This window comes from Diplotaxodon limnothrissa, linkage group LG10 (genome assembly GCF_057381915.1).
Source record: "Diplotaxodon limnothrissa isolate DT_005_m linkage group LG10, D_limnothrissa_male_GT1.1, whole genome shotgun sequence".
Classification (NCBI taxonomy): domain Eukaryota; kingdom Metazoa; phylum Chordata; class Actinopteri; order Cichliformes; family Cichlidae; genus Diplotaxodon; species Diplotaxodon limnothrissa.
Window position 1 is genome coordinate 13,477,734 of NC_140605.1, and position 19,294 is coordinate 13,497,027.

The window sequence follows — 19,294 nt, forward strand, 5'->3', positions numbered from 1 at the left end:
TGTCTTTCATTTTTGTTATCTTCCAGCGTGTTTACAGAAATATTCTGACAGAGTGCAAAGTGCAAATAAAAACAGAAAGACACGATTTGCAAATGTATCAGTATTGCTCTCTCCTGACAGACATGTAGCCACATGAACAGTCCAATCAATCATTCTGATTACACATGTATTTGGAATGTGATTAATCTTTAAAAGACAGAGCTTGCTTGATCAGATACTTCCTCTCAGTAGAAAGCGTCTCGGGGAACTTAAGGTCAAAAGTAATTATGAGGTTTCCTCTCTGGGAAGGATTCTTGGACAGCGGCATTCCTTCTCCGGACAAGACTTTTTGGTATCTAGGGCTGATATGACATGACAAACAAATCAGAGAGCGGAAACTTAATGCAGTAATGCACAAAATAAAAACACAATAATCATTAAGTGTTATAGCAGATGGTTATGCTGGACATTTCTTCCTGTTATAAGGGAGTTTTTCATTCCCACTGTCGCCAAGTATTTGCTCATAGGTGATCATATAATTGTTGGAGTTTTCTCTGCTTTTTTTCTTTTGGGGGGGGGTTGTATTTCCTTACAATACGAAGCACTTTGACGCGACTGTTTTTGCACTCTGGCACTACATAAATGTAAAAACAACCAGACTGGGAAAAACTGTTTTTCAAGACAGTGACTGAAAGCACTTACTGGACAATGTCATTGATAAGAACAGAGAGCAGCCTGCCATCTAGTGTCTGCATGTCCACAGAGAAGCCAGTTAAAGCCTGCGAACAAGGGAATCAGCTTACAGCTTCAAAGAAACCTTTTTGCATGGCCAATAATCAATCCATGACATGACTCACCATCTCCAGAGTAATCTTTGCTTTGTAGATGAGGTCATTGTTATGTCTCACAAACAGAGGATGAGTCTTCTGTCGCACAATAAACACAATATCTGCGGGAATGCTGTTTGGTCCCTGAAGGTAAAACAGCAAAACAAAATAAAAAGATTACCATGCAGCAGTCTTTACAGACAGTTCTTTATACATTCCCTCCCTGGGTAAAGGAAAGAATATACACAAACAAGGCAGTGGTACAGTCAGTACACATCATCATAATAAAAAAACAGAGTAATAAGAAGAATAGCTTTGAGCTCATAATTTCTTTTGGCTAAAATTGCCCAGAGTACAATAAGCAAAATGCCTTTTGCTTATTGTAATTGGGTGTTAAAACCGAACATGCTTACTTTTGGTAGTAAGCGTGTTCCATTTCAGTGAACCTATAAAAGATCTGCAGGAACAACGTACTTGTGTGCAGTCTATGCAAAGTGCCAATTTTAGGAGAACCTTCACAAGTAGTTAGTCATCAGTTATACTTGCAATAGCAGAAAAAGGAGTACAATAAATTATAATTTGTTAAAAATTCCCCTCTCCTTTGTCGCATTCAGCCTTTTTAATGCTTACCTCTACTATCTTTTCACTAATTGCTGCACTGCAGTAATGTATATACCACAATAACAATGGCAACCTGCTAAATTTCCCTTTAAAGCTAACTGCACACTGAAGCCTAGGATTGATTACAGCAAAAAATACATTTCTGGGTTATAGCAGCCATATAGCTCGGAAATGGCATCGGAGCCACGAACCCAACTCAGGCTGTAGGAAATATTTATGTATAAAAGGATAAAAATAATACACTATACCAACTCATGAGCTCACTTTCAAACCCCCCATTTTAAAATGATGTGTAGGCTGGTTAATTACCTGATCTCCCTCTTTGAGGAAAGTAATTCTTGTGCCTTCGTTCCATCCAGGCTTGACATCTATACTCAGAATCTTGTCTTTGATACTGGATGTGCATCCATCGTCATTCATGACCTGTAAAATAAATAAAGCATCGCACAATATATGAGGCAAAATCAGTGCTGTAGTATGTCTTTGTGATGGCGTTTTTTATTTTATTTTTTAATGCTGTTGTTTAGTTAGCTCTAAACCCCATGAGGAGCTTGCAGTCTTATAGATGAGTGAATCCAACAAAAGCCACGGGAGGGAGAAAATATAAACATGTCTTACTCTGCGAGATATCTTGATCTTTTTTGTGCATCCATGGAAGAGATCGTCCAGGCACAAATGAAGGTCTCTCTCTATTGGGGAATCTTGCGTTTTCGCCACTTGTGGCTGCAGGCCACCGAACTGAAGCGGCACATCATTTGTGTAGAAGTCTAGTAAAAAAAAAGAAAAAAAAAGAAGGGGGATTAAAGGATTAAAATCGAAAACGCACATTCACTGTCGGGCTTTGATTATGTTTTTTTCTCACCTGCAAATGGGTTGTCACCCCCAAAAAACTGTTTGAATGTCTGGTCAGGATTCCCATGGTAGACGTATTTTGATGACCAAGTTCCATTGCTGGCAAACTCAAGTGGAATACCACCTCTCAGGCCCTCCTCTCCAAACTTGTCGTAAGTTGCCTTTTTTCGAGCTTTCACACAGAAAATTGGCTTTGATTCACACACATATGGTACATTCTGCATACAATAAATACAGCCTTTCCTCAGACCAAAATACACTTCACTGTATATAAGCCTGTATTACTATTTTAATATTAACTGGTATTTAAAAAAAGCTTTCTATTTCTGATCCTTATAACAGTTTCCTGCTAAATGTTTTTTTTAAACAAAAAGCTTTAAATACAAATCTGCAGTTATTTCCACTTCTCCTTTTACAAAAATGTTAGTATTGCTTATAATATAACCAATTTTAAACTGAGTTGTAGCTGTGCGTTCATCTATTGCATTGTTTGAAACCGTGAGTGGGAGGGTAGATACAATACATTACGATACTTTGCGTGGTGATATTGTATCGATAGAGAGTCACCAAATATCAATATTTTATAAAGAAATACAAATACTCAGGGAGTACTATGAACAGTAGGACTCATCTTATATTGAGATGATTTTATGTATCTCATTGTCTTTTATCCTGTCTTCCTTCTCTCACCCCAACTGGTCGCAGCAGATGGCCCCGCCCCTCCCTGAGCCTGGTTCTGCCGGAGGTTTCTTCCTTTTAAAAGGGAGTTTTTCCTTCCCACTGTCGCCAAAATGCTTGCTCATAGGGGGTCATGTTATTGTTGGGTTTTTCTCTGTATGTATTATTGTAGGTCTACCTTACAATATAAAGCGCCTTGAGGCGACTGTTGTTGTGATTTGGCCCTGTATAAATTCAATTGAATTGAATTGAATGTAAAATCAGCTCCACTGACAAACCACCCAGGACTGGACACACTTAGCTTGACAAAGTTACATGCTAATTAAGAGCGAGCTTATGGCTCATAAGTAAAAACAGGACAGCAACCTCCTTGCAGCTACAAAATATTTTTTTAAGAATCAGTGACTGCCTGCTCATAGAATTGAATTTTTTCACATTCTGCAACTGACGAAACAGTTGCCCAGAACGTGAGGGTCTCGAACACAAATGGTCAATTTTGATTGGATGGCAGTTGCAGAGGTCACCTGAGAGGAGGCAACTTTTCAGCAAACAATCTCAGTCTGACTTAGACTGACTGCAATCACTCTCTGAGAGAATGTCAAATAACTGACTCAACCGGCTCCCAGGTGGCTATATTCTGGTTTTATTTACATAGAACAGGAAGGTTGCTGGTTGCAACCGAATGCAAAATCACTTATCGCGGGAATGTTGTACACCTTCCTTTGATAATTCAATTGATTTGTGCTGCTTAAAAAAAGAATAATAATAGATCATCACAGTATATCAGTTAAACTTCAGAGATATCAGTCTGTTCAGTTGGGAAACATGAACCCGTCTGAATCCGTTTCGCTTACTTTGGTTCAAATGAAAGTAACGCTGGAGAGGCATCAACGAGACAACCCCACCCAAAAACCTGACTGTTTTTGCTGTTTGTCAGTGAGACATACATGCAGCCCATGCAGGTTGCACAGGTAGTCGAGCTCAGTTCTCTTCACACAGGAGAGACACACACAAGCAGTGAGGACATGTGACACACATGAAAGGGTCTTGAGACACTGGTGAATGTTAGGCTGTCTGCCTGATCCTTCCGCATGACAGATTTGGAGGGTTCCACAGACCTCCACGTGCTGTTAGGTAGGTGATAAAAGAGTTTGCCAAGAAACAGACACATCTGTTGCCTTCTTGAGGTAATTTTCGAGAGCACTGAAATGTTCCTCCTGTCCCTTTTTATACAAAGGAACAGACATGGGTACTGATGCTGTGGTGATGCCCCTAACTGCCCAGCTCTTAGCAGCTCCACACTCTTGACACTGCTGACAGATACACCTTCTTACATCGGCTCTTCCTGATTTGCAGTCCTTGAGCAGCTGTGCACTGACTATCTTTGCAACGTGAATAGGCTGCAGGTACCATGTCATTCCACCAGAATTGAAAAGTAAAGTCACAAAAAGCAAAGCTAGAATGAACTGAATCACGAGGGATAAGGAACGACCACTTTCATTTGCACCAAAGCAGCTGAAATGGATTCAGTACGATTAACTGACTTTTCCTTAGACTGTGATCATCGAGTGTCCCCTTATTGTTTTTATCCGTGCGGTTTCCAAAATAAAACACACTTCAGTCTCGATATTCTTCCACTTACGGTCGCTTAAAACATCATAGGCTTCACCCAACTGGGTAAATTTCTGGGAGCTTCCAGGCTCTCTGTTTCTTTTCGGATGAAACTTCAGTGCAAGGCGTCGATATCTAAGAAAGAGAAAGAAATAACTGAGGAATAACAGAACAAGCCTCATTATTAAGCATGTGAGTTTCATATGTATTAAATGACTTACGCCTTTTTGATGTCTGCATCTGTTGCGTTTCTATTTATTTCCAAAGTCTCGTAGTAATCATTACTCATTGTGAAACTAAGTATTTAAAACCACATTTAAACATCAAAGAAATATCCAGCTAAAACACAGAGTGCGGGTGCGTGAATTGGTTTCCACGGAAACGGCTGCTGGGAGACTCTCGCGAGAATTGCAAACACTCGCGGACATTAATTTAAAATAAACTATTGAATGAAAGAACAAGAAACAGACTGCAGTCCAGAGAAGACTGCTCGTCTTCAAATAAATAAGAAGAAATTTAGAAGTAATAAACGTTGACGGGAGTTGCTACTTCGCAGTGAAGTAATTATTACTGACCTCTTTCGAAAGCTTTTATAGTGTGTCATTATTTAATGTCTCCGCGTAGTAGTTATTGTCTGCTTTGTAATATAGCCTAGAATCATATGCAGATGACCACGATATTAATGAATAGCTGTGCAACAATCTGATAATCACTCAATGCTAGATCCCAACTAGGTCAGGTAGATAGGGTCACTTGACATTTTGCATAGCGGATTGCTGGCATGTGTATACTCATTGTTTGTTAAATAAAGTTTAAAAAAAAAAGAAAAAAAGATTGCTGGCATGTCTCGTGTTTGGGGGCCACCACTGCATTATTTCTTCTGTGGACTTGCAGAACAAACAGTAGGTAATGAGTCAGGCCAGTTACTGTAGCTTCAGCATACCGTGATCTTGTCTATTTGTAAATTTTTGAAGCACCTTGGTTATTTTGTACCTCGACAGTCATTTTGAGATTTTATGTAAATTAACTGTAATATTATTGGACATCAAACCTGTATGTATAAAATCAAAAAGTTAAATGTGATTTGAACACTGAATGTCTCTGACTATAATCACTTTTTCAGTACACAGCTAAACATCTACATTTCTGTAACTTTCATTATCTTGTAGTAATTGCTGCCAGAAATTATACAGAAACAGATCCAACATCTCAGCACTTAAAAAATAAAAATATTGAACTGATTTATCCAAAACACATGTCAGAAACACAGATCAATACCAGCAGCGTTGACAAGTTTACTTTTATTCTTTCATTTGAATCCATTCCAGAAACGTTAAGGACTACAACGCTATACAAACTGAACTCTCGCCTGTAGTTTTACACAAAAATTGCACAATATTTTCAGTATGATCAAAGTGCCACTTCGAGGCAGCACGTGAAACAGCAGTTGCTCGCTGCTGAGTGTCAAAGGTGGTCCAGTTTGGATGCATATTTTATTAGCGACTCATACCCAAAGTGAAGATATTAACAGCCATACAAAAGAAACAGGAATCTGATAGAAATAAATATTACAAGTCATTGTGGATTAAATACATATGTAGAATCATCACTAACAAGAAATCAATGCCAAAAAATAAAAACAAGGAAGTGTTGATAAAACGGCATACCAAACCTAATTAGATAAATCCAAAGCCAAGGAAGCCCTCTACAATTCAACTCCAAAAGGCATATATCTCCACATCTAATGTCTATTGTCGGATTTATGAGAAAATCTACAAACACTATCTAAGAAAGTTTTAGTCTATGTCAGCTAGTCTTTAGGGAAAAAAATCTATCCAAATAAAAAGTAATAGAAAATGGAAGCCAAGGTAAAAATAATCCATCTCAATAGACGTGTGGGCAGAGGAGGAAGGACGGTAATGTGTTTGATGCAGTCATGTTATGCATTTGTGCTGGTTTCCATGGTGTGTAGGTGTGAGACTGCGTGACTGTGCAGGTCGTGTTGGGAGAACTGTAACCCAAGTTTAAAATAAGCTCCTAGCTCACACTTCATGGGTGTGTAGTACACATGTCTACACCCAGCACTCCAAATAATGATTTACTTTGAAGCAATCCTACAACCTTTTCCTCATTTTATCCCAAAATGTTAAAAACAAAATAGTTTGAAGAAAACACCTAAATTAACTTCGGCCAATCAAATACAAAAGCGCTTATTGTGTTAACTGAAAAATGCACACAACACATTCACATTGTGCTTATTAAGCTTAAAGCAATATTTACTTATTTTTTCTTTTTTTAAGGATTCTCACTCTTAGACAAATACATTGATTTGATGACTTTGACACACATCGTCTTTCAGTTTGGTTCAAAATCATCTTTGCCCACAAACTATTCTCATCTTTCTTGTACTACCATCTCTGCTGAAATGACAGAAGGCTTAGTTCAAGCATAAATATGCAATGTTTCAATATGTTTCAATGCATGTGTGTTACAGTGCAAATATTCAATTTAAGTACAACTGAAGTGACTTTCAGAGCAGCCCGATGGGCTACCAGACTTCCATGATGGCGAGGATAACGGATGTAGTGTTCTCTTTCAGGCTGGGGGACAGTGGAGGGTGTAGTGAAGGATATGGGCGCAGAAAAACTGAATGTATTACGTAGATAGAAACATTAGCAGGAACAGCCTCCTTCACTGGTAGGTTGCTCTGGTGGTTTCTCCAGCTTAATGTCAATCACTGAAAGGTTTAGGAGTTAAGAAACAACATTGAAAAGGAACTCTGAAATGCATTGGCATTGATTAAACAAATAAATTAATTAATAGCTCTAGATTTCTGCTCAAGGAAAGACAGTCACACTTTTTTGGCACAATGGTCCAAAATGTCCCATTGGTGTTCAATTAGCCTGAGATGACCGTGATTGTAAATGCCAGAACGTTTTACATTATTTTCATGATCATTAAAGTAGTCAGTGACCACATGTGCTGTACAGGTAGAGGCCATTTTCACACTACAGCAGTGGTATTGCCCAATTCACATGTATTGGTTTATGACACATTCACAATAAATTACAAAGGGACTCTCCTATAATGGAGCACTTGTTGATGGTGGGAAGGAAGAAATAGCTTAACAGAAAGAGATCTCTGGCAAAACCAGGCACCAAAAGGGTTGAGGTTTTTAAGTTTTAAAATAAAGTTCTTAGTTTCAAAAATGAACTTGTTAATTTTTAAAGACCCTCCCCCAACTAAATATTTTTCTATTTGCTGAGTCATTAAGCAAGACAATTTAAAACTAATACTGTTAACATATACTGCATTCTCTCTCTGCATGAGACAGAATGCAAAGCTGGTCTTCCACCAGAAAAGCTTCTAGTTGTTGGGCTGCTGGGGAGTTAAGAGTGCTATCCACCCACTGTACTGTGTATATGGCGTGCCAAAGTTGGAAAGTCTTTCAGCTCTACATGAACTTCTGTGGGTGTTAGCTGAAGTTTTTACCTTTTAATGGCAGGAATAAATGATCATCGTTCAGATATTTTACAAGATCAGATGCTTCAACTCAATGTGACGACTCATACTGGTCTCCATTTAACTGAGGTCAGTATTTCACCACTTATTGCTAGACAGAATATTAAAGTAATCTTAAATATTCTTATGGACACATGATGGCTTATGCTATAGTTACATGGCAAACTTATCAAAGCTGAAGTCAGTAAAAATCATAACAACATCTTTATAACTCAGTCTGAGTTCAGACTTAGGCACGTTTCTAGGAGCATGACTGACTAATGTGAATTCACTGTCTGCTCTGATCTGTATCAGGACAAACTTCAAAACCTTTCAAGTCTGTTTCATACCCTCCAAAAATAGACCATCAGTGCAGAGTGTCTTTGATATTATACTCATTAAAACAGGCATCCAGCTGAATCTCAATAGGTGTCCTCACTGGTAAAACAAATCTAGAACGACATGTGGGTTAAGCAACAATAGTGAGATGTCACAATTCTGCACTTGATTCTCCCTGTGGCCGTGCTTATCCATATGACAGACATAAGAGGGCAAAGAGACCTCTGACTCTGCTCTGTCATGTCAGATGCAGACACTGACATGTACACAAAAGGATACTGTCCTCTCTACTCTTGTCCTGTGTGGTGTCCATGCCAGGGAGGGCAGCTGCCACACGACGGAAAAGCTAGAGGGAAAGAGAACCACATGTATTCTTTCAGACAAGGAATATAGCGAGGGCATGATAAAAAATACAAAATGAAATTGGCACAGCATGTTGTGTATAATCCTAATATTAACTGATCAAGCATAAGGTCCACTTGAAACTCACACAGAGAAAGACACCCAAGAGAGATTTATCAAATTTGATCTCAGTTTAGCAGCTTGTGTCTCTGACACTGTAAACCAATTTCTGTGCTGCATCGGTGATTTGAAAAGAGGATGGAGCTGAGCTTTAGTGACATCTTCCATTGACAAAGCTTGGAGGATTTTAAGCGATGAATGGATCCATTCATAAAATTCAAGAGAAATGTATGATGATGCTCAGCATCCCCTGCCCCCACCAAAGAGCGTCGTGGAAGCAGACTTATGACATGCAGAGTTCACAGCAGCAGTAACACTATTGCTGTGGTGATCAGTGCTGTGCAGGTTGTTGATTTGCAAACTCTGGTCCCCATCTCTAAGACTTTGTGATAAAAGGTTGGCCAATACAAATCATTACGGGGGGGAGAGAGCTTGAAAAACAACCAGTTCTCTTCACTAGTGACCAGTGGAAACTGATGTTTAAAGCACACCTTTTGCACACATGCGTGTGAAATAGAAGCCAATCAGAAGAGAGGACTATGAGAACACATACACATGTAGGTGCACACGCTCTACCTGTTTGACATTGTAGCCTGTCTTTGCACTTGTTTCAATAAACAGAACATTCATCTCTTTCGCTCTCTGTTCTCCCTCCTCTGTGGTTATCTGTCTGTGATGAGCCACCGCGAACAACACACAAACACCCACCAGGACACGCACATACCCCCACAAACATCAACACAGAGACAGGGGAAAAGAAACACAGACACTGTGATTATGTTGAAGAGCATTAACAAGCCGTGCCCTTCCTGCTGCGGCTGCCACCACTGCCCAGCACCAAAGGTTTCCCAGTAAACTTCCTGGAAAAACAGGAAGAGAAGTGAAACTTCCAACATCTCAACCATAAATGTTATATTTTCTGTGTTTGACTGAAAAAAAAACAGGGTTTTGGAGATCCAAGGCATTGCTAGGCCAAGACGAGTAAAAAGTTTGTAAATAAGCTTTTAGAGGAGCTTGCAGGTAACAGGGAAAAGCCATACACGAGACTGACACCCACACACTCTCATCACCTTTAGCAAGAAAGTGATGAATACTTGTTTTATTTAAAGAAATACGCACAAACAAGAGCAATTTAGACTAAGAAGCCCTTTTCAGACATGCACTCAATTCTGTTAATTAGATGGCATCTAAACGCAGAGGTTACAAACGCACATCACTTCTCCACCTTTGAGTTGCTCAGCTCACTAAAAGACATGATTGTTGTGGATAATCCCCTAAACTATAATAATGTGAGGGGAGGAAAAAATAAAGTTTTGGCATGAGACATCAGCTTTCAGCTTTTGTCCATGGTCTCACTGCCAGAAATACTGCAGAAGCCACAAAGCCACTCCTTTGATACATATGTTAAACAGGCTTTTTTATTCCACACGGGACAAAGTCCAGCATCTACACTGGTCCATAAAAATCACAACCTACAGTGTAGATTTAGTGGTTCACTTAGTGGTCACTTATAAGCTTGGGGCAACCGTGGCTCAGGGGGTTGAGAAGCTAATCTGTAACCAGAAGGTCGCCGGTTCGATCCCCTGCTCTCTGTCCTGGTCGTTGTGTCCTTGGGCAAGACACTTTACCCTACCGCCTACTGGTGTTGGCCAGAGGGGCCGATGGCACGACATGGCAGCCTCACTTCTGTCAGTCTGCCCCAGGACAGCTGTGGCTACAACTGTAGCTTGCCTCCACCAGTGTGTGAATGTGAGAGTGAATGAATAGTGTGCCTAGAAAAAGCGCTATATAAATGCAATCCATTATAATTATTATAAAATTGACCTAAGTGTTTATGGTTGCAATTGCATATATACAGAATGTGGCGTAATAACCCCCCAGAATAATTTGGGACACTATATCCTACTTACTATAGTGTGAAATTTGGCGCATAGCACACAATAAAATCATGATTACTGTAGCTTGTTCTGTCAGAGTGGGGATGTTTGAAAGAAGCGTTGATGAGTATTAATGTAAAAGAAAAGCTCCATGTCCAAATACCAGATCAAAAATTTTATGCAATCCATGTCTGAAAAGGGGCAACTTCAGGAACCTAGCCTGACTTTTATTTTCAGTGGGAGACCTTTGGAGGTGAAACTCAGGAGGCAGCATCTACAGCAGGGCGTCAGAGCACGGCTCACACACACACTCTTACCTGCTTTACGTTGTAGCCCGCTTTCGCACTAGTCTCAATAAACATTACATTTAGTTCTTTGGCTTTCCGCTCACCCTCTTCAATAGATACTTGCCTGTGGTAGATAAAACGGTTAAAAGACTCACAGCAAGAGACAATACAAATTCAAAAAAAGGCTTAAAAACAAACAAAAAAAAACCCAAAACAGGACACTTTCAGGTATAATGCATGAAAGAAAAAAAATCAGTGAGGCCACCAGTAACAATCAATAACTTCACTTCTATGCTCTTCATGGAGTGCCTACTTTAACAAAGGCAGAAGGAGGGAAACACAGATTACCTTTTATCTGCAAGGTCTGTCTTGTTTCCCACCAACATAATGATGACGTCACTTCCTCTTTCTGTTCTCACGTCATCAATCCATTTTGTGGTTTGCTGGAAAGAGTTGACATCTGGAAGACAGATGGAGATAAAAGGCCTCAGGTGAGAAAACACAGTGGTTAGTGACAGCAAGGCAATAAGCAAAGAGAGTTACAAGCTGAAAAATGTGCAACTTTTTTTTTTTAAATTAAAAAGAAAAATATGCTTCGGTCATACTAGTGTATTTAAATGGAATCAATGCATTCCTCAGCATCAACGATGTGAATAACCTAGGGCACTCCCAGTGGACAGGTGAGCCACATACTTGTAATGTCGTAAACTACGACTGCAGCTGCAGAGTCTCTGATGTAACTTGGGATGAGGCTACGAAATCGCTCTTGCCCCGCTGTGTCCCACAGCTGCAACCTAATCTGTGGGGCAGGAAGGGAACGGGGATGGAAAAAAAAAAAAAAAAACAAAACAAGAAAAAAAAAAAAAAGAACAAGATGAAAATGAAACAAGAAAAACAAATAGACAAATGGGGTAAGTTTATGGGACAAAAAAAATTAATAAAAGGAAATAAAGTTGGACTAATGGGAAAAGATAAAAAGAGAGAAAGGTGAGCACGTAGTTCATGCAGGCAGTGAATAAGCACCAGAGAGAGCTAGCTTCCTGGGCCTTTGGGAGGGAAGAAAGAAGTAATCACCCTTCACTTGTCATCAGCCCTCCTCACTGGATCAAGTAAGGTGTTTAATTTCAAAACGGTGATGAGAAAGTAGATGAAAGGGTAGGAAGGAGAGGAAGAAAACTCGTGTTGAGGGAGGTATGAACAGAGAAAAGAAGGATTGTCCAGGGGGATACAACACTCCTGATCACAGTAGCAACGTACAAATGCTGTCTCTGTGTGTGTTAGAAAGAGCATAATTCAGTGGCTAAAGAAAAGCAACTGGACAAGAAGAAGAAGAACAAAAACGGAGGTACTGGTTGTGCCAAAAATAAACTTACTGTTCTGTCTTCAAGATACATAGTTTTCGACAGGAAATCAATTCCTATTGTGGCCTGAAAAAAAAAAAGAATCAACCAAATATTCACAGTCATTTCCAATGAGTATTGCTGTTGATATTAGGCATCATCAATGATTATTAAAGTTAAAAGTGGAGGTGTTAAGTCTCACTTGGTAGGTGTTGTCGAAGCTGTCGTACATGAACCTGGTGATCAATGAAGTCTTTCCCACTGCACAAACACAAACAAGAAACTCTTAAAGAGTGCAATGACCACACGATCACTTTGATTTTGGAGAAGAATTAGGTACACCTTTTCCCCCGGAAAAAAGAACTGCATTTATAACTGAATCTATTCTACATTTTCCCCCAATTAGAACAAAATTTAAAAACTGAAAATGCTTTTTACACTTTCTGAGCACCCAAAGTCTTCAAACAGATTATTTTATCTGAACAACTGTCTAAAACCTAAACACATCTAATTTACAATAACATAAAGCTAGCCAGCCGCTTTTAACTGGTTCACTAATAATTTCAGCTGTAATCAAAATAATTATTTCGGGGCTAAATAAAAGCTACGCAGATCTCTGAAAGCTTGCAGAAATGAAATGTGTTTAAAGTTATTCAACCCAAAGCAGCTGCTGTGGCCCTTTTCCACAGATGATGACCACTAATAACAGAGTAAACCAAGCAGCTTCATGTCACACAACTCCCACTGCCCTCTTGTCCACTAAGCGTGTAGTGCACAGCTGTTCAAAGTAATTCAGGAGTCAGAGGGTTGAGCAAGGCACAGAGAGAAAAAGGGCTGTAAGCAAAGTTTGCCATTTATGTCTGAACTCCCCCCACCCGTGTATCCAGGGTGCTGATTTGATCCACAATGGAGGGTTTGTGTCCATATGTAATATAAAACCCTGTAATGTTGTTTAACACACAAAACTACGCTTTACAAACTTTGCAGCTGTAAAATGCTTCAATTTTTTTCTAATCTCATAGAAAAACCATTTATGAACACCTTTAACACATCAGGGACAGTCACACAGTAGCTCTGAGTACTCGCACAGTGCTGCCAGTTCTCAGACTGTTTTTGCTGAGCTCGAGTTACATTATCAGTTACAATGTCCATCAAGGGATGGTGACAGGGCTACAGACAACACTACTGTTTACAAGGCTTAAAGGAGCCACAGCTTATCACACACTGTCCGATAAACGCAGTGTGTCTGTCCCATCTTGGTGGGACTTACAGGTCATATTACAGCAAAAATATTTATTACAGTTTTGTCAATAATGTCATCAAGTTTTGGCTTCCTTAATTCTTTCCTAGTTTCATTTATTACAGCAGCTTCTGAACTCACATCTTTTCCAAAGAGATCTGTATTATTTTATATGCAGTCTATGGCACAGTGCGACTGAAAGACAAGTTTTATATTTTGGGAAAAAGGTGTGCAGGGCCTCTTTCTACATTTGCATTTTTTAATATTCTTGGGTATTTTTTATAATAAATATTTGTCCAATGTAATGGTTCTGACATTTCTTGTAAGTAATTTCGTCAGTTTAGATGTTTATTATGCATTTAGCTTCCTTTTTTTTATGAGTGATTGGGTTTGCTATTCTTCTCACATCACAGCAGGAGAAGCCATGACTTCTTTGTTTCTTTCTTGCTGGAAAAGAATGAATAAATAATGCAAAATCTCATCTTGACAATAGCCCCTTTTTTGTCTTCCCTATTGTCCTTTGGTGGCTATCTGAGTTCACGTTTGATCCAAGTTTCTCTTTACCGAGAATTCCAACTTCATACTGTTTTAATAAAGCAACATGAAACAGCTAGTTCAAATATGTTGCAAGTAGATTCCAAAGAAAGAGACAACGCTGGACCAATAACCCAAATTCTACTTTAAACCCTAAAATCTGTGGACACCGCGGACGACACAACGAACAGCCACACAGCTTTACCTAAGACATGAAAAACAGCCAACACGAACCCTCTGTGTGGACACTGAAGGAGTGTAAATTAGTAGGGAGATCGCAGGAATGTTGCATGGCAAGATCGGCCAATTTGGAAGTTGCTCCAGGGTCGAAATTATGAATTTATGATCACTCTAGTATTATGAACATCTTCTAAACACAGCAGGGTATGCCTGAAGTTCACCTATCCTTCAATAACGAAGAGATACCAAAAAATAATGCTGGTGCTTCATAATTTAACATCCTGTTAAATGACACTTGGTAATTTCCGATGCCTCCGTTAATGATGTGTTATCACAGCCCGTCACACAACTGAAGTAAGAGTCCATTTTTACAGACATGATTCATTTTGAAGGAAATGAATCACCTTTTTAGTCGGGCCAAGGCGAAGAAACTGTTCGTAACAAGTTACTGTGTCGTAATACCATCACTGCCAAGTGTTAACGATACGTGGCTAACGTTAGCTAGCTGGTTGACGTTAATCACCCACCAAACTCTGGTGTTAGCTAAATGTCCAACAGAGCAAAAATGTAAATCCTACATCCCACAACACTGAAAATTACCAACAGACTTACCGCTCTGTTCACCAAGAAAGACCAGTTTAAATTTTCTTAAAGGGTTTCCGAAGTCTCCGGCCGAAGACATGACTGAATCAAACCTTGACGTTACTTTTCGGGAGCTTCCTAGCTAGTTAGCTAATGCTAACTAACCAGTTGTTGTCAGTTATCAAATATCCAGAGGCAGCGAAAATGAACAGCCCTACTCGTGGCTGACTTGAGCAAATTTTGTGCTCAAAGCGTATTCCTTCAAAGTCCAAGTCAATATTAAGCACCTCACTAACTACTGCGGCCAAGTTAGCGTTACTCTTCTACTCTGTCAATTACACCCAACCCAACGAGCCACCTCGGGCCGCTCTTCTTCAGAGACAACTTTATGGATAGATGTGTCTTCTTGGCATGTTCATGTGCTGCCCTCTGCTGGTGGAGCAAAAAAACCCCACAATGAAAAACCAGACTGCTCCTTTGGCAGAGCAACGCACTAACACATTTGATTCAGTAGATTTTATTTTTATTTTATTTCACAAAGTTGGAAGCATTATGAGAGGAAAAAAACTACCGTGCTAAGGACAGAGAAGAACAGAAGGAAAAGGCACGGTGTGTTTTTTAAAGCCCACTAGAGGGGGCACTTTCATCACAGGTAAGATTTCACTACTAAGCAACTTTAATGGGAATCCCAGTAATGTTTAAAGAATTAGACGGTGACTTTTACCGATGGTTAAATTAAATGGAAAGATTTTTTTAACATCCATCCATCCATTCATTCGCTTATCCTGTTCAGGGTTGCGGGGGTAGGAGGTGGGAGTGGGGGCTATCCCAGCTGTCTCAGGGCAAGAGGCCGGGTACACCCTGGACAGGTCGCCAGTCTGTCGCAACCTATCCCCACTAACTGCATGTCTTTGAACTGTGGGAGGGGTCGCACTCATGATGAAATCCCTCAGAAGCAGAAGATTAAGAAAGAAAACAGGCACTAATACATGAATATTTCTATTAAAAACAGTCCCCAGTAGTGAGTAAAATTTCTTTCTTTGTTACTCAGAGTTTTTAGGTAAACTTTATTTCATTTTTTTTCCAATGTAGAATAAACGTTGTTTAAAGAAACGGTGTAACACTCCTATATAGCATTCGACAGTGTTAATCAGTCCTGTTGGTGCTGAAAGAATAGCATTCTTTTTGTTCAGCCTATTTTTAAACCTCACTGCAATGTGCACATGTTCAGCCTTATATTCGCTCTATTAATGCCAGGTTTTGCTGGCAACCATGTAGCATCAAGCCAACTGGCATTATGAGTCCTTGTGAAGGAAATTAAATCACAGTTGAGGGTAGCAGTTTGTAGCTGTCAAAGTGGATGTCTGACTTGTTAGTTCTATTATGTCAGACACTTTTTAAAAATTGGTATCAGGCTGTGATGTTTACAGGACCCTGTGTAGCTTTTATTGGATTAATCATGACCTTCAGCTCATCAGACAGCTGCTGTCCTGAAGGATGAAGCTCAGAGGCAACATACAAGGTGGTTTACTTACTCCACCCAAGGACAGAAAAGATAAGATAAGATAAGATAAGATAAGACTTTATTGATCCCACGGCAGGGAAATTTGTGCGTTACCTCAGCTCAGGCACAGATAGCAGAAGAAAAATCAAAAAATCAAAATAAAATACAAACAAATACAAAATAAGTAAAATAATACACTATACACAACGGTAGCATACACAGCATGTGATTATGGATAGAGGGGTGTATGAATGACTGCCTGTCTACCTGTTTAATTCTGTTAGTGTTTTAATAAATTCTATAAATGATCCACTCTCACATACAGCATGTATGAACAGTACACCTCTGCTTTTTTACCTGCAGTCATTTAAATACCAAATCAAGATACTTATAATCTCCCACTGACTGATAACCACTTTTGGTCTCAATATTTTGTCATTCCAGCATCCTTGTTGTTAGGGTAATTTAATTCTTACATAATTCCTATTAAAGATACATGTGCTGTGTAAGGGCATGTATTATTTGTGTGGACATATCCATCCTGATGAGATCAAAGATGAGCTCAAACAGAAAATAAATTAAAATGTCAGAACCCTACAGATGCAAGTGTTTTCTTCAACTATTAATTAACCAGAGGAAACTGACTTCACCCTACTGTTCACTAGCCTGGATTACATTTACATTTTAGGGGTTTTAAGTATAAAAGGCAATGCATTATTAGTGTATGGGTACAGTATGTGAGTTCATGCCTGCTTGAGCCAGCTGTTCTAAGTCACTGAAGAGAAGACACACCTGTGCCCCGCTCTCATTCATGTGCCATGCAGCTCTGAAGTCTCTTTGCAGAGCAGCTGACGGGCTGATGCCAGCCCTTCAGCTGCTCTGGTTGCGACCCACGCCTCATTAAACTTGAGCCATCAACTTGAGCCGGCTGCCTCTCCCCTCCCTCTTTTCTCTCCCCTTAACAGCACTCCTACGCCACATGTCCTTGGTCAGGGAAAGACCCCAAATCTCCCGCCCCTCCCACTGAAGATGCTGAATTAACAAATTCTCCATTGCTCCCGGTCTCCCTCACTCAGTCATTCTCCGTCTCTCACGCATAAGCATACAGAGGGATGCGGCACGTGTGTTTCCACGCGCACAGCAAGACGGATTGCGCTGTAGACCTCTGTAGAGGTTGTGCATTTTGAATGTGCTCACGTCACTGCCTTTTGCTCATTTTTGAAAGATCCATCAGCACCCTGAATTTGAGGAGGTGCTATCAAATTTCCCCCGAAGCTCCTAAAAGTCACCCACCTTATTCTGCAAGAAATGAGCTGTCAGCTTGAAAAGCGTGTAATCCAAAATCAAAGGAGCATGACTAAAAGGAAGCATGGTGCAAAAGAATCGAAGCTGTCACCTCAAGCCATGACTTCATCCTGGTGCGCTGGTCTCATGTCAGGCCACCGCATCATTTACTTCTGCAAAACTCGACTCAGTCTTCTAGATGGGAAAACCTTGCTATGACTCCCATCTTGGGGAAAAAAAGTCTTTATTTTTTTCTTCTTTTTTCTTCTCTTGTTCAGATAAAGAGAGTGTATAGGGGATGTTTGTGCATTAGTGTATGAATCTGACTGTATCCATGTGCGTAATGGATGGAGACCATCAAATTCCCACACCACCTTGATCTAATGTCAATGTCACACCAAAGTACAACACTGTGCTCATCTCTCCCGTGAGGGAGACTGAACGCAAGGGCTCTAATGGAGGAGAGACTGATGAGGAACAGAGAGAAGATGAAAAGGGGAAATCGGAAAAAAGGGGTATGAAGGTTAGGCCAGGGTAAAATAGTTGTGTTGTATTCCCCAATACAGTAAGATAGAGAAAGGGAGGGGATACGTGGGGGATGGGGTGGAGCAGAGCTACAATTCTCCTGTAATCCTCCTCCTGGAATCATGAGGTTAGATGATGGGGGCGGGGGGGGGGGGGGGGGGGGGTGTACCAGGAAGAGAGCATTTGAAGTGAAGGGAAACACACTGGAACAAAGGACTGCAATGAACACAGGGCAGGAGGCACAGTTAGATCACAACTCCGTCTTTTCTGTGCAACATCAGGCAGGAACAGGCACAGCAGTACAGTGGGAGGCATTCTTGCAAGCATAACCGAAGCAGAGATCAGAGTAGCAATCCAAGCACATTTACAAGAGGAGGCAGAGAAGGAGGGAGGGCGAGAAGGAGGGATGAGAGAGAGCAGATCTATGAAAGGAGGAGGAGGGGTGCTGCATGCTCACACAGTGTGACAGAGATAGAGCGATGAACGAGGCTAAGACACACAGAGAGAGAGAGGGAGAGAGGGGAGAGCACAGAGCAGAGATGGGGACCGAACGCTGAGACAGAGGTAGTTGGAAGGACTCAGATCTGCAGAACAAACGTGAGGAAAAGGAGGAAGAGAGTGAAGGTGAAGGAGAGCAGGAGGGAGAGAGGCGGGAGGGAGGGGGGTGCAAGATGATGGAGCCCAGAAATAGGTTTCTCAGGACAGCTTTTCATCCCTGCAAGACATGACTCTTGGTGTTGGACTGTGCTGAATTTAGCCAGGGGGACAACACAGGACAACACAGGACAGCAGGTCTGCAGCACATTGACTGGGTTCAGCCTCACTGGATGCAGCAAAGCAGCTGATTTATTACTGAGGGGATGGGTGGCAGCGTGTTTGAGCGTGTGTCTTGGAGCGCACGTGTGTGTGCATGTGTGTGTATGCAGGTTTTTATGGGTCCTTGTAGCACTCAGAGCTGTGGGAGCGACCATTCCTCCAGTCATGAAATGACATTCAGCAGGCAGGAGCTTTGTGTGCTGGCGTGGATCTGCAGTCCTCAGTAGGAAGTGCGAGAGTGGGGATTCAAAGCTG

The 19,294-nt window shown here is 40.6% G+C and overlaps 2 protein-coding genes across 3 annotated transcripts; both read right to left on the bottom strand.

Annotated features, from left to right (window-relative positions):
* Positions 1–181: 181 nt before the first annotated feature.
* Positions 182–4,857, bottom strand: dnajb13 (DnaJ heat shock protein family (Hsp40) member B13). Its single transcript, XM_085363573.1, has 8 exons — positions 4,790–4,857; positions 4,600–4,703; positions 2,290–2,451; positions 2,046–2,194; positions 1,737–1,850; positions 837–950; positions 682–758; positions 182–341 (listed from the first exon to the last, which is right to left on the bottom strand). The coding sequence occupies exons 1-8, from the start codon at positions 4,855–4,857 to the stop codon at positions 182–184; spliced, it is 948 nt and encodes a 315-aa protein (XP_085219699.1).
* Positions 4,858–5,857: 1,000 nt separating this feature from the next.
* On the bottom strand, positions 5,858–15,278 carry rab6a (RAB6A, member RAS oncogene family). 2 transcript variants are annotated; one of them, XM_085364415.1, is made up of 8 exons: positions 14,941–15,278; positions 12,577–12,635; positions 12,408–12,461; positions 11,728–11,833; positions 11,383–11,494; positions 9,447–9,540; positions 8,688–8,754; positions 5,858–7,305 (listed from the first exon to the last, which is right to left on the bottom strand). In XM_085364415.1, exons 1-8 carry the CDS (start codon positions 15,008–15,010, stop codon positions 7,241–7,243), a joined length of 627 nt encoding a protein of 208 aa, XP_085220541.1. In that variant the 5' UTR covers positions 15,011–15,278; the 3' UTR covers positions 5,858–7,240. The 2 variants fall into 2 exon arrangements, with proteins under 2 accessions (XP_085220541.1, XP_085220542.1); XM_085364416.1 differs by lacking the exon at positions 9,447–9,540 and adding an exon at positions 11,065–11,158.
* Positions 15,279–19,294: the final 4,016 nt, after the last annotated feature.